General features: G+C 33.9%; 1 protein-coding gene across 1 annotated transcript in view; it reads right to left on the reverse strand.

Annotated features, from left to right (window-relative positions):
* Positions 1 to 2,840: 2,840 nt before the first annotated feature.
* Positions 2,841 to 24,113, reverse strand: part of SEMA3A (semaphorin 3A) — a 226,570-nt gene continuing 205,297 nt past the window's right edge. The window contains exons 14-17 of the mRNA XM_030822017.1: positions 23,180 to 23,337; positions 19,072 to 19,136; positions 5,338 to 5,480; positions 2,841 to 3,994 (exon numbers count right to left, since the gene is read on the reverse strand). Of these exons, the coding sequence (XP_030677877.1) occupies positions 3,539 to 3,994; positions 5,338 to 5,480; positions 19,072 to 19,136; positions 23,180 to 23,337 (822 nt within the window). The 3' untranslated portion in view covers positions 2,841 to 3,538. The remainder of the gene's footprint in view (positions 3,995 to 5,337; positions 5,481 to 19,071; positions 19,137 to 23,179; positions 23,338 to 24,113) is intronic.

Here is a 24,113-nt window from a genome sequence, read left to right on the forward strand (position 1 = left end):
GTATAGATGTCTTTGGTGTTAGACCAGTTTAACATGTTATTACACGATACAGGGATGTTGAATCCTATTTAAGTCTGTCTTTGAAACCATGAAACCTGATACAGTTTCATTAAATTGAATGGAAATTGTGTTTTAAAATGAGCTAATAAAACAAAGATTTTAACATATTATACTAACGGCTCCATATTAATAAAATGCTTGTCTGTGACCTTTAAGATAAGCAATTTCAGTAACAGTCATCTGACATCTTTGTGGATCCTGAATAAAACCAAACTGATTATGAAAATGACACATTATAAAAATTTATCTCTACATTTCCCTTTTAGGTATGACATTAAAAAGAACAATATTTAATTTAAAGGGTATAAAAATTCACATCATCACCATAAATATAGAATCCAGTTTACAGATGACTACAATGAAGAAATCTGTTAGCTAATTATGTAGCAACCTGACTCTGGTTCTCAACATTTTATGAGCTTATGTTCCTTAACACCATATGTTATAGGGAACAGTAAAGACATCTGAATTCAAATATTTTGAAGAAATGTGTATTTAGCAAGTGAATACATGCTAAAAGGAATAATTTACAGCAGCAGTTTCATTACACTTTTCTCTCCAGTTTTTCTAGTTCCCATCTGAAATGCAGTGATAAGTACAGATATGGAACATATTTCCTACCTGGCAAAAAACATGTTTATTGAACGGGCACGCATCTTCCGCCCTTAAATAGTACATAAACCACCTTGTCACCTGCGTGGGAAAATCTTGCATTTTAGGATGATGTTGAATACATTGAAATGGAGTACCTATAGAAAGTTTTATTTTACACTGTTCTTCCTCTTTTTCTCCCAAATCATTTACATCTTTTTTTTGCCTAACGTGTAGGTAGCAAAAATATTAAACACATACCATCGAAAATTACTAAATAATACATAAAATGAAGTGTGCATTTACATTTTACATTTGATATCAACTGGGCCATAATGTCTCTGCTGTGATGCATCTTTTTCATACTTTAAGACTGCTGTTGTAATTTTTGTAAGGTCACATGAGTCTCTCAAAGAGTTTCATCTCTGATGATTCATGCATATGACAAAGTCTATTTAAAGCTGAATTATTTAATGGGCCAATAATTCTTTTTCGTGCAAACTGCCCCCTCTCAATACACATGGGCAGAGATTATGACTGTAATGAGTTATCTGCAAGTTATATCTACAATTCTCTTTGAAAACTTAGACCTGATGGTATCTAAAGACATGCCTGTAGATTTGTTTGTGTAACTTTTAATTGAAGTCGAGACTCTTTTCTATTGTCACTTCATAATGCTAAACAAAATGCATTCAAATTCTGAAAGGCTTCTATAAATTTATCGTATAATCTCTATCCCTTCAAATCCTTTATTTTTGAGGATGAATAATAAGATATTTCTGCTATTGCAAATAAATTTATTTCAGCTGCAAATTTAGAATGAAACAACACTGAATGTTAGTACAGTTTAGATACTTTATGAAAATAAAAGAATGACCTATTTTTTGGAACACTCTTTGTTCTTCGACTTATATTTCAAACACTATTTTCTGTACAGTGGTGTGTCCTTCAAATAATTTAACAATTCAGTTTCCATTTGAGGATATACAGTACTTCCAAAAGCAACACCGTATTAGTCAATGGAGCCTAAAATTGAATGTAGATTTTTTTAGGCTTTTGTTTGAAACAAGTGGCAACAACTTGTTTATTCAAGGCAATCATTAAAACTGAAACATGAGCTTCCATCTGTGAAATATTTCAGCTGATAGGAAATAAAAATTCACTGTAGTCTGAGGTGAGAAATTGATGCTGAGTTAATTAGAATCCACAGACAGCTAGAGTTAGAATTTCAATGTTGCTTCATTAATTACTAATGAGATGTTTTCTTTGCATTTTTGTGCATGATGAGGAACCTGGGGGAGGAGTCCTGAATAGGTGAGTGCAGTGCAAAAGAAACCACAGTATAATGCTGAAAGTTTCAAATATCTCAAAGTCAGTGATTCTCAATGAATCGTCTTAGGACAATGAAGGAAGCAAATCTTGAATTTTAGTCTTTTACCTTATTTTGTAAGTTGTTGCAGGAAACAAAGAGTTTTACATTGTTTAAATGTGGGTTGCATCCTGGAAAATACTTTGTAGAAAAGTCCCTCCCATTGACATGAAAAGTGTCATGTGTTTCTTGTACAAATAGTTGTCTTAAATAAGGAAAGGTAAGAGGCACCTGATACAGATGTAAATGATTGGAAACTTTGCCTTTAATATGTTGCTCTGAATAGTTATTAATCTCTCTCTCTTAAAAAAATTGACACGATATAATTCTTAGTAGAATTGTAAGAGAGATCTTCGTCTCAAATATCATGCAGGGATTCAAGCACAGAATTAAGACACATTTTCTATTAACAGTAATATTAAGACAATGCTTATTATTTTCATGAAATATGCAGTTCCTTTTCCCTTCATGGATTCATTATAGTAAAATGCACTTAAAAATCAATTTGTTTCTTCCTTTTTTCCTGCTTAAATGTTCTGTTTTTTTTTCTAAGAACATTATGCAAGTAAAAATTAATTTAGATAATGCTTAAGGGGAGGTGTGAACAGCTTCCATTTGTTTGATTTTCTCAGAGAAATAAAGCATAATTTATATCCTGGTTTTAGAGATCCACTCTTAATGATGTATATGTGTTTCTAGAACAATGTCATCTATCCCTCTTATAGAATTGAAAATAAAATGTCCAAAGAAAGCAGCACACCATTGGAATTTTTAAAACAAAAACTATATAGCACAATAATTGTAAGACAAATCCTACTCTAGCTTAGAAAACAACTAATTTTTACTGCATATTTTTCATGGTACATTTAAATTATAGTTTTAATAAAATACATCTTTAGATCAAAGCTGAAAGAAGACATCAGTAGTAGATCAGTGTATTCCATTTTTCTTCTGGATGATGGATGGCTTATGTTTTCTTTTTTTTTTTTTAATATTTCCACAGAACATTTCATTCAGTATCATTTTACTCATTTTACTCCTCAAGTACATACAAACATGAGGGCCGGTAGACAAAATATATCCTTGAATCCAACCACGTTTTGGAATATTCATCAGCTTAGTAAATCCATGCAGTTCATTTTAAACTTTTAGTTCAATACAATGGCTTTGCTGATGCAGTTTTTCTCCTTTAGATGGCAATATGGCAAATGACATTTTTATTTCTCAGGTAAAGAAGAAAGACAAACCTGTACAGTGAAATCTCATAGGAAACAAGTCTGCTAAAGTGAACATCTGCATTCACCTGTGTTCTCTGTTAGGTGTTGGTATTAGGAAAAAAAGCCTATTAGGAAAGTTACTCATGGATTTAATTTATAATTGGTGGAACTCAGCTGAATTTCCCACCATTGTAAACATCCACATAATGCCATGAAAAAAGTTCATGTATATTGCATTTTTTTTTCCAGTTATTGTCTAGGCAAGTTTCTACTTGTTTGAGGTTTCTAGAGGTAATGCAGCTCAGACACTCCTGGGTGCCCTCTCAAATTCGTGGGTCCTCCTGTTTCTACCTTTCTTATTTTCCTGTAAGTGCTTCCATTTGTTACTGTTCCCTGGAGTATGTCCTGGCCTTTGTCGACGTTGTTTTCGGTCCCTTTTCCAAACTTGTTCACAGAACTCATCCATCGTGTTGAGATTGGGGTGGTTGATGAGCTGCATGAAGTCTCTGTACCAGATCTTCTGGCTAGGTGTCATGCTATTGGACATTTCTTTGGTCTTAGAGCCATCTCCATCATCATCTTTATGAAGAAGTTCTTCCAGATGCTCTGTGTCAATGACTTCCAGGGTCACCTTCAGAAGAGTTTGTATGAACCCATGTTCCACCGCATGGCAGAGGTAATTGCCTGAATCCTTCTGTTGTAGACTACGCAGCAGAAGGCCTTGATCTGTCCTGATGATATGATCATCCACTCTGATCTAGCAGGTTAAAAAAGGCAGTGTAAAATATACATATTTTAAAGAAATATAAGCTCTGAAACTCTGTGTCTGTAAAACTTTAGATTATGTGTTGAGGCACATTTTAACAGTTAATAAAATTTTTAATTTAAGAGAAGTGATAGCATTTTCCCATTAGGAGAATTATAATATCTGTCAGTTGTTTTTAAGATGTATTGGAAAGTATTGGTTATATTACTGTTTTAATAGAATTTCTTATAATAATTTAAAATATTCAAGGTAACTGGAGGAAAGAGCAAAGATACTTTATACATTTGAAAGTAGGTATATAAATATAGGATAAAGTTAACATTAAATATTGAAATTAGAACTACAGAACCATGATACTAGAAAGATATGGGGCATTAGAATGAATTTATAATAAGATTTCCAAAAATGAAATTTAAAAAAATAGAAGTTGAACAAGCAGAAAATTTCATGCTTACTAATTATTTCATTTAGTTGGTCTTGAATGAGAATATATATGAGACCATATTTTTGAATATTTGTAACCTCATTTTTATTTTGAATACAGTTTACAATAGAGGCCTCAAAAAGCCTCACCTGGTAATGCATAAAATCAATCTTGCATTTTATGATGGGATTATGTAGTTTTAAGACTAATTAAAATGTCAAAAGATAATGGAAGAGTTTTTACCTCTGACATCATATTATGTTTGTGAAATTGTCTGCATACAGTTTATTAATCAACTCAATAGTCTGTTTATACTTATTTAAGGCTGTTAAAAAGTTTTAAAGGCTCAGAGTGCTCACTAAGATTTTCTGTATACAATTCTTTACTGTTACGGAGTTATAAATGGATCAAATGAGCAGGGAGATCTGCCTCATCCTGCATCAATAGTTGATATCAGAGCTTATAGTGCAGCCTTAAATCCATCACCCTACATCTACCACTATCTTTTCCCAACCTCCCTTCCCCATTTAAGGAGGAAGGTAATGGATAAAGAAAAACAGATTTTGATAACATAATTAATTGAACAAAATTTAAAATTAGTAGGAGGGTTTTTTTTATTTGTGCACAAATATAAATAATACAATTTCTTTGTAGATAAACACAGTAAGAAATAAGAGGAGTCTAATATGGGCAGAAACTCTTAACAGGTTACCTTTGTTTCTCTAATTCATAGTACAAAGGCTGTCACGTCATCAGTCTGCACTAAATACTTGTTTAATGAATGAGTGATTGATTGGTTCAGAAGAGGATAAGCATTCTCAGTGCTTTTTCTTTCCTCAAGTGAAAAATACAAGGATTATTTAACAGTATATCTTAGATATAAATGATCCAGTCAGTTTCATTCCTGTACCTCTTCTTTTCGTTCTTCGTTTCGCCTCTGGAATTGCCAATAGACCAGCGCTCTCTGTGACTTCGGACTGCATTCCAAAAATGTGCTACTATTCTCTACACCATAGATGATTCGCTCTTCAGGGCTGTGGCCGTGGTGATTATCTGGCCAGTGATGAGAAAATGAAATAAGAAAATATTAGAGAAGTAATTTCAACTTTCCAAAGTTTTTATTTGGAAATTCAGGAGACAAGTTATTGCCAAGTTGGAAGTTGTTTCACATTGATTGAGGATGACAGAAATGTCAATGATGTAAGGTTTCAGAGCCCAAATGCCTACCTAAATTGACTAATCATTTTGGTATGGGTTATATAAAACATAGATGGAGATTTGTCTACCAGAAAATGGCATTACATTTACAAAATCAGTCGTGTGTAGCATAACTATACGTCTTTTTATGTCATGATAAATACTCTACAGGAAATTATTTTCACTGCAAAACTCCGTGCTGTGCTTGGACTAATGGGGCCAGTTTGTATTATATTATTCTGTAACACAAAAAGTTATTGGAATAAGTTTTTGGAGACAAGGATGTATTTCAGAGAAATTATTTTGCCTGTGTGTTTACTTTTTATCTGTAAAATTAAATTTGCCAACTAATATTTATCTAGCAATTTACAGAAAGTAGAGTGCAGGAAGTTTATACTATCCACCAATAATTCCTAAATAATCTACAAGTTTGTTCTGAAGATCAGTTGGTGTGAAAAGTTAGGGATGGCTTTGAAAAACAGATGCATAGTTATAATGCAATGTGGTTTCAATTGTTCTTATTTTAAAATGACACATCTTTTATTATTTTCTGGAATTAGGCTATGGAATAAGGCAAAAGTACATAAAAAAATGCAGCAAAAAGAAAACCTGTTTCCTGATTAAGTTTCTATTATTTTACCCTTTATGTAACCTCCTCCAATGTGGTAAATGAAACACAGTTCAGATCAAAAGTACAACACAGGGAGTCCAGGTAAAACTCATTTAGAGAACAAAACTCCTTCTTATCTTGCATAATCCTGTTTCCATTATGACATCCTGTACAATCTGAAACTCATTAAATTAATTTAGAAAATAATAAATATGTTTTACATGCACAGAAAGCTGACAGTGTAGACAGATGAAAACTTTTTGCTCTCTACTTCAAACTCAGCTAGATTTTTAATTTAAAAAATGTTTTCCCCTTTTTTTGTCATCACTTTGACAGTTTTACTCTTGTCCTAATCAACTGAATACTTTTGACTGTCATAGCTGATATGATTTGCTCTCACTAGGTTTAAAGGCTTCAAAAATGCTACTCCCGTACAATCCCTGTACAAGGCCTGTGTCTATCATCTCCTACTCTCATCATACCCTACCTACTTCATTCCACCTTCTACCTTCAATTGCTGTCTCCAGGGGTGTCAACCTCAGTGCCTGTTTCTCAAATGCCCTAGGTGTGAAACAAGACTCTTCCAATACTGGGAACTATCTGTCTCTTATTGAAAAGATCAATGCCCTGAAAATAGGAAAATAAATCAGAAATGATTGCAATGTAAAGAAATAATATTTAACTGATTCAAGTCATATTTTGAAAAAAATTGGATATGCATATCTTCATGTGCCAATATCTACATTGTATAGGCTGTTTTTTTTTTCCCCTCTGAGATTATTAGTGCGTCTTGAATTGAATGCATATGGAACATGTTGCTATACTTGTTTGTAAGATAGCTGCTTCCTGGGATACAGGTGAATTTAATTGCTATGGCCAACAGGGGCTTGAAAATCTGTAATTCAGGAGCTACCTGAATAATTAGAATGCATTGTCACAGAAGTTAATGCTATTTACATTGAATGCATTTTTTTTCTAACTGTTCTGTGGTTTAAACTTTTTTGTATTTTGTGTGTGTGTGTGTGTGTGTGTATTTTTAGTAGAGACAGGGTTTCGCCATTTTAACCAGGATGGTCTCGATCTCCTGACCTCGTGATCCGCCCACCCAAAGTGCTGGGATTACAGGCGTGAGCCACCGCACCCAGCTACCAATGGGTACATTAAAAAAAAAAAATCACTTAGTTGTCTTCTTTCTAACTAATTTAATCATTCTAGTTGGTCCACAGAGATAATTTTCTGGTAATCTTTCTTGTAGTTCTAGGTAACTGCTCAGCTTTCATTTCCTTTCTCAACAGCCATGTCTCCTAGGTCTATTTTCCCAGGTAGAAATTTATAATTGTAACTGACTTGTCTCTTGCATAATCTGCTAAAGCTACTAAAGAAAACTATGGTATAAGTTATTACTCTCAAACATAGAACTTCATATAAATCCTTCAGTACATTAATTGACTCAGATAAGAGGAGCCACGTAACTAGTATAATAGAAAATAAGTGTTTCAATACCAATGTAACACCAATGGGTGTGTGTATATATATATATATATATTTTCTTTTCAGACGGAGTCTTACTCTGTGGTGCGATCTTGGCTCACTGCAAGCTCCGCCTCCCGGGTTCATGCCATTCTACCTCAGCCTCCCAAGCAGCTGGGACTACAGGCACCTGCCACCACGCCCAGCTAGTTTTTTGTATTTTTAATAGAGACAGGGTTTCAACGTGTTAGCCAGGATGGTCTCGATCTCCTGACCTCGTGATCCGCCCACCTCGGCCTCCCAAAGTGCTGGGATTACAGGTGTGAGCCACTGCGCCCGGCCACCAATGGATACATTTAAAAGAAATCACTTAGTTGTCTTCTTTCTAATTTAATCATCCTAGTTAGTCCACAGAGATAATTTTCTGGTAATCTTTCTTGTAGTTCTAGGTAACTGCTCAGCTTTCATTTCCTCTTCAAGACATCCTCTGGCAGTGGCAAGCTTTTTCCAATGTACCAGAAAACATATAAAAATAGTTCTTTCAATAGAAAATATTTTCTCATATTAAAAAAGTATTTCATTTGATCTGCTACTTCTTCATAGTGGAATATAGACTATAGACTATAGTCTTATAGACTTATAGACTATAAGATGGTGTTTGATTTAGCAATTATGATAACAAATTGTTTTTAGTTTAATATAGTAATATTTCACGCTCTTCAAGAAACATTCTGATATTCAGGTACTTTCTCATCTAAATAAGGCAAGAACCACAATTGGTTAATTTGGTTTATGAGCTTGGTGCCCTTAGTAAGTTTGCTTTGATAACTACTCTTGCCAGTACCTCAAAGTCTCATTATTTCCCAAGTTTAGCCTTTCTTTGCCCTTTTTGTCCAACAAAAAGAAACAGAATCATCCAGCCAGTGACCGGTGAGGCTAAAAGCCCTGTCATGTTAACTATCAATCACGATCAAGATACTGCGATACTATTGTATTTCTTTGTTTTAAGATTCTCCTATTTTATGTTTTGTTAGGTTCTGTTGCGATCAGCAATAATTATTAAAAGTAATTTTTTTTTTTTTTTGAGACGGAGTTTCCCTCTTGTTGCCTAGGCTGGAGTGCAATGGCGTGATCTCGGCTCACGGCAACCTCCGCCTCCCAGGTTAAAGCGATTCTCCTTCCTCAGACTCCCTAGTAGCTGAGATTACAGGCATGTGCCACCATGCCCAGCTAATTTTGTATTTTTAGTAGAGACGGGGTTTCTCCATGTTGGTCAGGCTGGTCTCGAACTCCTGACCTCAGGTGATTCGCCCGCCTCGGCCTCCCAAAGTGCTGGGATTACAGGCATGAGCCACCGCGCCTGGCCAAAAGTAAATTTTTATTGGATACAGTTATTTCTATTAAGTCTTCTGCCCCAGGATGTTTCTACCATCAGCAACTTCTGACTTAGGAACAGAACTTTTATTTAAAATGGCCTCAGCCAAGCACCCATTTGGGTGTTCAGAAGTAAAAAATTTTCTGTTAAGGGTGTTCAGAAGTAAAAAATTTTCTGTTAATTTCCACTAACCTGACATCTTATAAACAGATACCTAATCAACATTTTAAAATAATAATTAGAAGGCATTCAATAAATATCCTTTCCATTTCCTGACTGTTCTACCGCAACAACTTGCATAAATTTTGTACAATATAGGAAACAGTAGAAATCCATTAACAATATGTTCTATCTCCCTCCAGCCCCCTTCTCTCCCCAGCTCCAGAAAAAAGTACAAACAGAAATAATATTTCGGTTCCTATCTTATAACCTTATTAAGTTCTTCACTTTTTCTTGGGATGTCAAACATACTATCAATTTTGCCGGGCATGGTGGCTCACGCCTGTAATCCCAGCACTTTGGAAGGCCAAGGTGGACGGATCACTTGAGGTCTAGGGTTCAAGACCAGCCTGGCCAACATGGTGAAACCCCATTTCTACAAAAATACAAAAAATTAGCCGGGCATAATGGCGGGTACCTACAATCCCAGCTACTCTGGAGGCTGAGGCAGGAGAAAGGCTTGAACCCAGGAAGCAGAGGTTGCAGTGAGCCAAGATCGCCCCCATTGCACTCTAGCCTGGGTGATAGAGCAAGACTCAGTCTCAAAAAAAAAAAAAACAAACTATCCATTTTAAAAATTTTGTTTTGTTTATAATTGACACATACTATATGTACATATTTATAGGGTACAGTGTGATGTTTCCATCCATGTATACATTGTATAATGATCAAATCAGGGTAATTACCTTATCCATCACTTTAAACATTTATCATTTCTTTGTGGTGACATGTAAAATCCTCTAGCTATTTTGAAATATATACTACTTTATTATTTGCTATAGTCCCCCTACTGCATGCTACCAATTTGATTCTTTATTAAAGCAAACAGCCATACATATAAATGGCAGTACAGTATAGCTGTACCCTAGGTACTTTTCAGAGAGTATAATATTTAATTCATGGTTACCCAATATAAACAAAAACTCAACTGAGGAAATATTGATGAGTACATATTTTCTGAAAGATATGAAATCATATATTGAGGATAAGAGTGATATAAAATCTTCTTCTTGATTAAACCAGTTGATCTGAGCAGTTTACAAGGAACACACCATGCTAATCACATCAGACAATTGATTTTATTAAATTGGTTTTGGCAGGGTGTTCCCACCCTATGCTGAGTGAGACCTTTGCCAATTCTCCCTTATTGACTGTATTGATGTCACCATATTTTTGATATGATATTGATTGCATTGCAGTGTTTATGTTTACCTTTGGGAAATTTTTCTTTCTGGTTTTACTTTCTAGAAATTATTGAGATTCTCGTGAACAACAGATTCTTTTATTTTTAAATGAACTTTGTGATCATATTTCCATCTACATTGACTGAAAAAAAGCAGTTAGACAAACGTATGTCTTACCCTTATAACTTCCCGGTAAATATTCTTGCTGCATGTCGCATATCCGTCTTTGTTCTCTCTCAGTCTACTTGCTCTATGTATGTGACGTTGTTATCTTTATTTTTACCAAACAATTGCAACTCATCTTTTATATATTAGATAGGTCATTTAGCAATTTTAGACAGTGAATATTTTTATAACCCTTTTCTTTCTTTGTTTCCTTTCTTTTTTTTTTTTTTTTTTTGGAGAGTCTCACTCTCTCATCCAGGCTGGGGTGCAGTGGCACGATCTCGGCTCACTGCAACCTCTGCCTCCCAGGTTCAAGCAATTCTCCTGCCTCAGTCTCCAGAGTAGCTGGGATTACGGGTGCTTGCCACCACACCTGGCTAATTTTTATATTTTTAGTAGAGATAGGGTTTTACCATGTTGGCCAGGCTGGTCTCAAACACCTCATCTCAGGTGATCCTCCTCCCTCAGCCTCCCAAGGTGCTGGGATTACAGGCATGAGCCACTGCACCAGGCTTTTCTAACCCTTTCTATTGTTCTTAAAATATACTTGTACAAAAATCTTAGCACAATATCTGGGCACAGCAATAGTCATACACATGTCAGGTGACATCATTATTATTGCTGTTATGATAGTTTCAACTGCTAATTAAATCTTAAAATCCTTTATTGAGAATCCAAATGAAGACAAATTACACTCTTCAATGTGATTCCTACTCCCCTACAGCCATCAAAGAAAATATTCTCTTTTATATTGCCAAAAAATAATCTCTTTTTAGTTATCTCCTTAGAGTATGTGTAGTTATATTTGTTACAATTATTTTTAATCTGGTTGATTCCCCTCGCCCACCACACTGTGTATTCATAATCCTGGCAGAATGGTAATCCTAAACGCTTAGCTGATGTTTGCTAAATGGCAAATCCAGGTAACACATTGAATTTAAAACCTGAAATCCCATGTAACTTTGACATCCTCAAGACATAGAGTTATCATAATTATATAAAAGAATAAAAGTTTAATCAATCAAAAAGGAAATAGGGTTTATAACCCTGATTATGATGGAATACTTTATTGAACTGCTGGAGGATGTAAGCATTTCAAATATTCTAAATTTGTTAAGTTTAATAATGTTATAAAAATTGACTTGAGGGTGGGAGATAATGATGACTAATCATGTCTATTCCAAAATCAAAAATTCCAAATAGGGAATAATAAGAAGAGAAAGAGAACTGAGAAGTATATGAGTATCTTCTCACATCTCCAAGGATACCTATGTCACTAAAGGATGTCATGTAATAGATAATTTTGTGGGCTTCTGGAAAGAAAGCAATCTCACTTTAAATCATTTTTAAATAAATCTCACACTTAGAAAGCAACTGTTTTGAATACAAACTTTTGTCATGAAAATTGCCAGTAGAAAAGAAGGGTATCCTTTTTAAATTGGCATAATGATTCCCCATGGGTTCAAGCATCTGAATGGTTAGAACAAAATAATTGAGAGCAACACAACATTAAAATTATTTTAAAAGCACCACAGTGTGTTTGGATAACACAATGTTTCAATATGTTGCAGCTGTTAATGACAAGAAATAATGTTTTTAAGGAAGCAATCGTCAATTAATCATTTCCTCTTTTAGTGCGATAATTTATGAAAATGAAATGAAGCTAATAAACCAGAAAGAATGGGAGGAAAGAAAATAGTTAAATAAATTGCTTCCTTTTGTAACAACAAAAAAGTCATGATATCCATCATTTGACCAGAAATATCATGTTGCTAAAGGCCTTATTTAGCATTTGATTCTCTTCCAATATAGCAGAAACAGAAGGCATCACATTTCAGCTTTCTATTTATTCACTCTCCATTTTAACCCCATAAATGTCTCGCAAGATTGAAATGTTAATAATGCAGCCATCTTAGGAAATTTGATGTTATGTAGAGAAGACAGAGATGGATGAGGTTGTGAACCATATTCAATTTTGATTTGTTATCAATTTTGATGTTCTACTTTATTATAAGTTTAATTTGTAAATAATAAATGTAAAACTAAAACATAATTTAGGAGATGGGTAAATGAATGCCAATTATTTTACATATTTAGGTTATTTAGCAAATACAGTTAGTTGCTGTACCACATAAAGAGAAATAAAATTCCCGTTGCTTTCATTATAATTTTAGTATTTCTCTCAATAATACTCAGTGTCAAGGTCAAGAACCAGGAGGAAAGGAAAAGTTGCCCATAAACTCTTGGTGACACAGAATACTGTAGCAATGCCTAACTTAAACAGTATTACTTAGATTTTTCTCATTGGATTCTACGTGATTTTCTGCAGAAATACAATAGATGCTCTATCAGTAGAAAAGACTACTTTAACTTCAAGTGGCTGGAAAACATTTCAAAGATGAGTTAATATCTCTTGAAAAGACAAACTATTTAAAAATTTGTAAAATGAAACCAAAAAATTCATTCATTCTTAACATTCTTGTATATTTTGAACCTGAGTGTTAAGATGGCTAACAGGCAGGCGTTGTGTTTCACGCCTGTAACCCCAGCACTTTGGGAGACTGATGAGGGTGGATCACCTGAGGTCAGGAGTTCGAGACCAGCCTGACCAACATGATGAAACTCCATCTCCACTAAAAAAAGGAAAATACAAAATTAGCCGGGCATGGTAGTGCATGCCTGTAATCTCAGCTACTGGAGAGGATGAGGCAGGAGAATTGCCTGAACCCGGGAGGCAGAGGTTGCATTTTGCAGAGATCGTGCTATTGCACTCCAGCTTGGGCAATAAGAGCGAAACTCCATCAAACAAACAAACAAATAATTTAATAATATCATATATTGTAGTGCAAATAAAACAATGTCTACAGTATATACTGAAGTATATAAAGTGATTTTGTTTACTTTTTGAGGTAGTGCCTAGTACAATGTTTTTCCAATGTCTAGTATGAGATTTTCACCAATAGATTCTATATAAATATTCAATGTGTGTTTGCAGGCATGTATGTGTACATGTACCAATAAATGAATGCATGAATGTGTAGTTAAGAACATGCATGTGTGCTTAACCCATTTACTAGAAATAGGATCAATAAATATGAAGTTAGTGGATGTAACTTGCCAAGTACAAAAAGACAGTGAAACCTTAAAGAAAATTTAAACTTGTAATTTTTCAACTGGCTAAAATTTTAATTTTAAACTACTTTGTTTTATGCCTTAAATTAAGATGTCTTTGGTGCTGAGAAGTAATTATTAATCAGGATAGCATTTAGAATTTTACAGTTTAAGTAGTTTTTATTCTTTCCTGATCCATAGATTCCTGAAGATTTGAACTTAAAATTGACTAGTCTGTGTGTGTATGTGTGTGTACATATATAAGTGTGTGTCTGTATATGTGTATATATGTGTATGGACATATATATATATACACACACATATATATACATACATAGATATAGGTATGAATATATATACAAATGGTTAAACAGTCATAGGGCCAATATATTTTATTATTCATAAATGTTTTTGGGGGTAGAGTCACCACTATCTTACTTTCAGAGATGATTAATTTGAAAATATGATAATAAAATTTATGTGTTAAGAAGTTAACTTTGAAGCCACTTGAATAGTTATGTTGAACACTGTACTTGATATCTTGTGATGCCATGGGTAATATGCTTAGTATAGGGCAGGCTGAAACTCATTTACTTAAAAACCAATACCAATATAAAGATATTTACTGTAATATTTAGTTTATATTGAACATCTGGTATGTTTTATTTTCATGATTTTATAGCAAATGCATTACAAAAGAAAGCACAAATAATCTCTATGCCAGAGCAAAATTACCATAGGAATGTTTACTTTAAAAAATCAGGAAACATGGACTTTAATGTTTCATTTACTTTTCCCCAAGAGATATGATGGGAGATGGAAAACACCCATTTGCTGAAGCAGAAACCTTCCATAAACAATAATGAAAATACCATCCTGTATTTTAATGATATGTGATCCTTATAACTTTTGGAATAAAAAAATGCAGCAAGCTTTTAAAAAATCTCAGTTTGTAACAGTTAAATTGTAGGTGAACAGGTGATCTCTGATGACATACTTAAAGACTTCAATGGAGAATAATGATACGCAAGCTATTTCAAACCTCTTATTCATGTTATCTGTGCATTTGCCTTGCACACATATAAAATGAATAATTAGACTTTTTTCCTAAGCAGAAGACAAGTATCATGATGACTGATTATCTCCAGTGAAAATATTCAAAAAGGGTTTATAAAAATCATAGAAGGTAATACTGCAAATATTTGATTCTAAGATGCACACTTCTTTATACTTTAATATCTCTGATATCAGAATATGTCTTAAAATTGTTCTTGATCTGAGCTGAAGTTGCTTTCTTCTAGGAGAAATTCTTTCTTTCTGCTGCCAGACGTGTGGGATCCTACTGATATGATACCTCTTTAAATTAAGTCTCTGTCTGAAATTTGGGTCCATTCTGTTTGTGTGAATTCAGAAAGTAAATCTTCATAAATACCACCTTGTAATTCAGGAGTATTTTTTAATCTCTTTCTAACCAGACATGATTATGATTGAAACAGAAAATTTTCCTTGCTACTATCATCTGAATAAGAGTTTATTTCTCCTTTAGTCTAGTCCTGAGTCATTTGGTGTCCCAGTTTGATGCTGGGATCATCTAATAGACTGACCATCTTCAGCAGTTTTTTTTTTTTCTTAAAAGTACATAAAGAATGGTGTATTTTATATTATGTCATCTGAGACTTGATGAAATTTGATAATTTATTAAAGGTAGGGATTATTTTTAAGGCTGACATCATGCTCATCTATCAAATATTGAGACTCCTCTTGGGGCTAAATGCTCAGATTCATCACTGGAAGAGGCTAAGGCACAGACTATAATAGCACTGCTACAAAATACTAAATTTAAAGTTCTGCAGATCATAAAGATGGCATTGCCAAAGACATTTTATAAAATTTTGGAATGATTCTGATGCCAACCAAGATATAAATTGAGATGGACAGTTGTGGAGATAAGAAGATTGTATTCTGAGGACATGTTACTGTGAGATGCCAAGAAGGTAATGTATGCATGCAAAACTGTTAGAAAGTGAAATTCAGTGATGACATTCAACTAGAAGATAGGACATAAAATATTTCAAAGATTCAGAAACCTAACATGATGGTACAGTTAAAAATTGGTGTAGTTTTTTTTTTTTCCTTTCTGGACATGTAAATCATAATATGGCCCATTAGTGAGAAAGAAAATGGGAAGTAGTTTGTAGGTAAATTGCCTTCGTCAGTCATTTTCTTGAGTACAAAGTCAGATGAGCTCCAATTTTGTACACAGCAATTATTTTAGGGAAGGGAACAGATTGGAAACAACCTGAGATTTCTCTTTAGCTTCCTGTATGAGGTGTGAGTGGGAAGACAAGAGTTGCCAGCACACATATATTAAGATTTGATACTAAAATCTCCCCTAGGTGACCAGCCACCAGCGACAGAAGAGAGTATCCTGGGATCAAGAGGAGTTGTAGCTGGATTTTTCTGTTTCACCTGGCCTAGTTCACCACTTGGAAGGGAGCAGAGTGCCAAGTGAGTGTTAAATGTTTCATCTAAAGTGAAATTTCTTCCACCTTAATTCTGAGTTATTTTGTATATAGTCTCTCTATTAAAACCTCTGGATGTGTAAACTACAGAGTGTTACAGAATATGTTTACCATTACAGCTGGAACTGATCATCCTGAAGCATACAATTCGGCTTCATGTTGCTTACCAGCTTTCTGTGAAAACATCTCATATTTTTATGCTTCCACATGGGCACATATATTTTATTCAATGTGAGAATTAATATTAGCAAGACAACATACATAATTTAATAAGACTGGGCTCCGGATTTTTGCCTATTTTACTTTCAAATACTGATGTCAACTATTCCAAAATAATCACTGATTCCTAATGGTAAGACTCAGCCTGGCCAAATGGGAATGCCTGCCTTAGTTTCCAAATATTTGAAATTTAGTGTAATCTATAGTGTATATGGTTTATGTGTAGTCATTATCAAAACAAGCAGACAAGGGGAAAAGAGGCATTCAAAAAGGAATATTTTATTGCTGCAGGGCTTGTTGGGCTAGTTTACCCTTTCCTCTCAGATATCACAAACATCTAGAGTTGTTTACCACAACCCTCCCCCAAAAGACCCTGTAACATTGAACAGTAGCAATTTCTCTTCTCTCTCCAGTATGCATTCTGATGTAAGAATCAGGAGAGAAATTTATTTACACTCACACTTCTTATAGCTAAGCCATTCCATATGCCAAATTTTAACAGTCTTTAACCACTCTAATTTTATCAAAATACATCTTTAATATCTGAAACACTCTCCAAACCCCAGTCCTTCAATGGTTAACAATATTTATGTATCCACAGTCTTACTTTTCATAAAAATTCCTTTGGTCAGTTTTTCCCCGTATATATTTACACTCATAACTCTAGAATGAATATAATTTTGAAATACTAACTGAATCTATAAAGGGATCACTAAACAAATGAATATGCCATTAAGATTATATATGCATATAATCTCTAAAAATTTTCAAAACACAGCATAGTGTCCTACACATGATGGCATATAATCAATATATATTATTTAATTGATTAATTCATAATGATGTTTCCTAAGAGAGATCTTATTTTTGAATATAATGATGTTAATAATAACAATGTATGACATAAGGTATTTTTTACAAAAATCAATAAGTGCTATTAGTTCAAACCTCTACTGAAAAACAAAAGTAATAAGTATCTAGATTATAACTTGAAATTTTTAGATCAGTCATTCAACAAATATTTGTTACCTACAATACTCATAATGTTGTATCGATATAAACCTAGAAATATGCAATGAGCAAAATAATGTTTCATTTTGACATGGAGATTAAAGTCTGATTGGTTCAGTTACATTCTCTTGATTCTTTTTTACTTCCAGTAATTATCATTAACTCTCCACATATAGGCAAATAGATTATTTAGTGTAATGAATTAATATTTCAAAATACTACATTGCTGGAATGGTGCTGATCATAATTCAGTATTTTTCCATGAAACAGATTAATGAAAGACTAGCAAATATTTTAGGATTCGATTGAAATATGCTATTTGAAAAAATTTAAAGGAGAGAGTTCAATAAATGCACCATGCTAATGCAGGGACAGTCATAACATTTACTCCAGTTTTGTGGTCTCTTTCTTATTTATAGTAAAGATAATCACAGATAGGAAAGTCCCTGGTGAGAAAATTTGCAAGCAAAGTGGTTCCGAAACACTGGCTTCATTCCTGGTTGCCCGTCTCCTGGTAGTAGGATTCCCCAAACAATCCCGTGAGCATTTGTAAATCAAATACCAGCCCATCCAGCTTATGCCAAAGGGGGATCTGAATCGTAGAAAGTAAGTTTTGGAATGTATGCTGGGGTTCTATGTGTGGTAATGTTTTATTAAAATCCGTAAACATGAATATTCCACACATAAAATTAGTAAATCAAAGAAAAGTCAACTGATAAATATTAACTACTTTTAGAATAAATGGCATCAAAAAAATGAATAATTATGTTAAGTGACAATGTTTACATTATACATTTCAGCCATTTTTAACTATGTTCATTAGCAGTATTGTCATTGATAAGTTTCCCCAGCAGAGGGAAGCATAACCTCATTATTATTTCCATAATAATATGGCTTAATGTTTGAATTATGGAAAGTGGGGCATCACTACAATTTTACTCCATTTTAAGTGAAGGTTGGTTGATGTTTCTGCATTTACTAAGCAACTCTGACATTAAATAGGCTTTGACATCTTTTAGGAAGCAAAAAACGAATTTGGTACAAAATGCCCAGTGTAAGGCAATACCCTACTAGTAATTCAGTGTAAAGATATCCACATTATCTTCTGCTTGACTAGGATACCCAATAATGATATATTAGGTTTATATCATGAGCATATAAATGAATCATTTGTAAGGCATATTTTAAGACTGTAGTTTTTTCTTTGGTATATTTTAATGTACATTTCCATTGCCTACTCATCTCAGGTTGCTACTATATACAAAATGAAGTACTTAAACATGGCTTCTTTTTGTTAATATAAGAAAGTTGAGCTTTAAACCTTGTAAGCATCTAAAATTTTGAATTTATCATCATAATAAAACATAATTTATGATAATAAAACATAATTCAGTGCCTTGTGTTCTCTAGGATTTTCTTTCTGCAAGATTTTATTTCTCTTCGGCTGCATTTCTTTCAGTATTCTGAGAGAGATGCATACATTGCATGCATATGTGTGAATATGCATTATTATGATTTTAGCCTGGTCTTAGCAGGTTGAAAGATGAAAAATGTGACTTACCATGGTGTAAGTCTGAACAGTGAGTCAGTGGGTCTCCATTTCTTATATCTTGTCGTCTTGTGCGTCTGAAACAATTACATTTAAAAGGTGTTATTGTATCCTTATTTTTCCCTTCTAGGAATTTGTCATAAGAATGAAGAGAAATTATATATATATATTAGACTCTAGTAACTTACAGGAACAGATGAATCTACATCCAACTAAAAGATTTTTTTAAGAAACAGTTCATTATACCTGTAAGAGCAGTCTCTAAGATGATCAAAATGGGAAACAAGATCCAAATTTACTAACAACATGTTAAAAGTCTTTAAAATAGTGATAGCTTTTTCACTACCAGATGTCAGTCAATAACAATCTAATGTCTAGAAACTCAAGGCCTAACTAACTTCTGTGGAAAAAGCACAAAATTTAAAATAATAATCCATTTTTTCAATAAAGGGTATTAAACATTTTTCTGATTATTAATGAAGGAATAAGCTTGAAAACTATAATTTACATGAATGTTCTCTTTCTCTAAATGCTTATACATAATTCTTTAAATAGACTTTTGCTAAATTTTATAATATTAGGACTAGAAATTCTATTTTTAAGCTAGTTTTAAAATTTCTTTTCTTGGTTGTTATATCAACCTGTCCTTTTTTCTTTCTTTTTTTTTGAGACAGAATCTTGCTCTGTTGCCCAGGCTGGAGTGCAGTGGCGCAATCTCGGCTCACTGCAATCTCCGCCTCCTGGGTTCACGCCATTCTCCTGTCTCAGCCTCCTGAGTAGCTGGGACTACAGGCACCCGCCGCCACACCCGGCTAATTTTTTGTATTTTTAGTAGAGATGGGGTTTCACCGTGTTAGCCAGGATGGTCTCGATCTCCTGACCTCGTGATCTGCCCTCGGCCTCCCAAAGTGCTGGGATTACAGGCGTGAGCCACTGTGCCTGGCCATATCAACCTATTCTTTTTTAAAACAGTTTATTTTATGATCATACGGCTATGATTGCAAACCAATTTACCTGTGAAGTGAATAAAAGCAACAATAAATGTTGAACTTTTAAGGGCAAGGCCTCCTCTTGCCAGAGGAATGAGAGAGAGAATAAATGAACTTACATTTAAGAGAAAGGCAAAGTTTGCTTTATAGAAATCAAACGATTTCTTCTACATTCTACCCCTAGATCACATGTGAGCTGCAGCACGTTGTGGGTATCCTTTTTCTACATTTTGCTAATGGTTGCCTGGGAAGGAGGAGGTAGGCTCTAGTCATTGTGGTGCAACAAGGATGTGAAGTTCCAGGAAGAGGCTAAAAATGGAGACCGGCTATGTGTAACAGACTGGAAAAGATTGGGGGACACTTGCCCAACTGTTTGCTGCTGCTATTTTAATGGATATTGTCTTGCTGCAAAATTAGCTACCATCCCTAAAAAGAGCTCTCACAAAGGCCATTGAGAATTGCAAATATGGAATTTGTTACTGTATTCATAAATTTAGAAGTCTAAAGTATTTATAAATTTCTATTTGTAGAATTAGTGAAACTATCAAACAGATGTTGCACATTTCAAAATTGAGCCAACAAGAGAACTTGTGAAATACGAACTACAAAGCATTTGGGAAGGCATTTTTCACTGCCATTTAAGCTTTTGAAAAATGCCATCACAAAGAATATAAATCATGAGGCTTCTAAACATCCTTTTTAAAGACAGCGTGTCACTCATGAAATTGGATTAAGTAAAATCTGTAAGGCATAACAAAAATGTGCTAATGAAAATTCCTTCAATCTTGAATTGTAGGTATACAATAAATACTTTTCAAATAAGTAATAACATATAGGTTTTAACTTCTTATTATAGATGTATTGATGATTTTCTTTTTATCTCTTATTAAGAAAAGCTTAAAATTCAAATAGATTACTAAATTAGATAATATTATAAACTTTCACATGAAGAAGAAATAATATTTTAGTTCAAACACGAATTCCACTTTTTTTTTTTTTTCGAGACAAGAGTCTTGCTCTGTCACCCAGGCTGGAGTGCAGTGATGCAATCTCAGCTCAGTGCAACCTCTGCCTCCTGGGTTCAAGCAATTCTTCTGCCTCAGCCTCCCAAATAGCTGGAATTACAGGCGCCCGCCACCACACATGGCTAATTGTTGTATTTTTAGTAGAGATGGGGTTTCACCATGCTGGCCAGGCTGGTCTGAAACTCCTGATATCGTGACCCGCTTGCCTTGGCCTCCCAAAGTGCTGGGATTACAAGTGTGAGCCATGGCGTCGGGCTGAATTCCACATTTTTAAGTAAGATAAAAGCCACCTAGAGTTAAATGTTTTTGAGAAGCATTAACTTTTAATCTTAAAAAATTTAATTTTACTGCTGTAAAGACTGCATATTGCTATTCCTTAAATTACCTACGGTTTCTTTAATGAACAGACATTATCTCCACAATAAGTTTTATTTTAAATTTGAAATTTCAACAAAATGAATGGTTATATAAAAGTAATACAAACATGTTACCTCAATTCTGAATGTTGAAGGTTTAATAATTATATCTCTTATATGATATAATACTGCATATACATTTAATATTATTAACAGGATACTGTGTTTTAATCCTTTGGACTGCTTATATAACAGACTAAATTGTAGATGATTTTACACTCGGTCAATATCTAAAGTGTGTAATCAAAAGATTTAAGTAGGCATTAGGGCCATTTCTTTGCTCAAATATTTTACCAAATATTCAAACTGATACAAATGTTGTAGGACATAGCTATGAAAATCTACATTCATAGCTTCTTTGAAAAAAATAGCTATAATAAACAATAAAGAAATCAAATTATATTGCTTCTAAAATGCAGAGGTTTCATAAAGCTGGTTTCCATTTTATGTTTCAATAGGTTGATATACATGCTGTTAATCTTTGGGCTGATATTAACAAGATACCATATGTTAATTTTGTCCACCATTCTCATTTCCTAAACCCTGCTAAATACTGATAGAGAAAGACATCCTTCAGTGAGTAATAAAGGATATGTTTTTGAAAGGGCTATTTTGTCAAATGAAGAATGAGTTATCTTAGCAACTTTTATTCAAGCATGTCCAAAAAAATACTTTTATCAAGAGTATGTTTAAGAGATATATATGTATATATATGCCGGGTGTGGTGGCACATGACTGTAATCCCTCTCAAAGGCCAAGGCGGGAGGATCACGAGGTCAGGAGATCGAGACCATCCTGGCCAACATGGTAAAACCCTGTCTCTACTAAAAATACAAAAATTAGCTGGGTGTGGTGGTGCATGCCTGTAGTCCCAGCTACTCAGGAGGGTGAGACAGGAGAATCACTTGAACCTGGGAGGCAGAGGTTGCAGTGAGCCAAGATTGTGCCACTGCACTCCAGCCTGGTGACAGAGCCAGACTCCATCTAAAAAAAAATACAATAAAAAAAAATATATACACACACACATATATACATATATACAGACACACATATACATATATATACACACATATATATTGCATATGCACAGATAGATATTACATGGTTTTATGTTTCAAGTTCAAACAATGCAAATGCAAGGTGATGCTATAATAATATGATAACACTTAAATTTTCTTGAAACAAATAGACATATTTTGGGATGTTAATCAAAATTACATATATCACATATTAAAATGTAATATTTTCAAAACTAGAAATAAATTCTTGTAGACTTTTTATAATTAGGCCCCTGTGTACTACCTAAGACTCTAAAGGAAAATAAATTCCTCTCTCTGATCATTTTCTGTTCATCCAGAGACATAAATTGTCTTATTAAAGTTTAAAAATGAGACAGAATGTTGCTGGATAGAAATAGAAGAACATGTTTGGAAAACAGAGTATTTTGGTCTAAAGGGACAAGACTCAGTCTAGATTCTGTTCATGACTTTCTCTGTGACTTTTTTTCTGATTGTTTTAACTATTTGAAGAGAAGAGAAAAAAACAAAACAAAACAATCCCCTCCATCTGCTCCCAAACCTTTTTATTCATTAGAAAAATTTGATGCACTTATTTGAAGAAAGCTATTTCAAACTTGGAATCAGATAGGATAACTAGCAAACATTTCATTTATTTTGAATATTTTTCCTACCTCTTTGCAGTGGGAAAATAGCGAGAACATGCAGAACCATCCCAAGCACAGTAAGGGTCTCGGGCGAGGCAACACTCAGCACAGGCTTTCCCGTAAATATCACACCGGTGTAAAGGGAGCTGGGCAACCCCAGCCGTTGAACCAATATATAGTTGTTGCTGTGGAAAGAAAGAGTTTACTGCTGTGACAAAAACTATCTTGTCTTTTAAATCTCTTTTTCTCTTAAAAAAGAATTTATATATAACTTCTCAGAGATAAATTAAGAGTTAAAAAAAATCATCCCTTTATTGATAATTTCTTTAAAGGCCTTCTAGACAAGATGGCAGTTTAAAATGGAGCAAGAGCAAGTTCTAAATATTTGACTGAAACAAGTGTCTTTTATTAAGTGTAAAACAAAGGGAAGATGAAGACAGTAATACACCAACCAATGTAATGTTCAAAACTACAAGTTTTGTTCTTTGCAAGTTTGCTTTTTTACCTTTACTGTTTATAATACTCATATACCAAAATGTCTTTATTACCATGTGTTCCAGATTGGCCAGAGGCAGGAACCATTGCTTCTGACTTCTCAGTACCCTATTGTATTGCCTGTGATGGAGTGTGCCCTTTCCTATGATAGGAGAAGGGGCAAAATTTTGGTGCTTACATTTGAAAAAACTTTGGGCTCAACACCAAGAACTGTCTTGTCCTTGTACTACCTCCAGGAAGATTACTTTTAAAAAGACTACTAAATTACTACCCTTCAAAACATCTTTGAAAAGAGGAACTAAGTACACTCTGGTGCAGTCTGCCAAACCAAAAGCTGAGGTGTTGTGGAAAAAGCATAGGGTTGAGCATGAAGGTACCTGGATTCTAGGTCTCGCTGCCCATTAACACCCTGTGTGATCTTGAGCTATTCATATAATTTTTCTAAGAATTAACTTCCTTATTAAAA

The sequence above is a fragment of the Nomascus leucogenys genome, chromosome 11 (genome assembly GCF_006542625.1).
Source record: "Nomascus leucogenys isolate Asia chromosome 11, Asia_NLE_v1, whole genome shotgun sequence".
Classification (NCBI taxonomy): Eukaryota; Metazoa; Chordata; class Mammalia; order Primates; family Hylobatidae; genus Nomascus; species Nomascus leucogenys.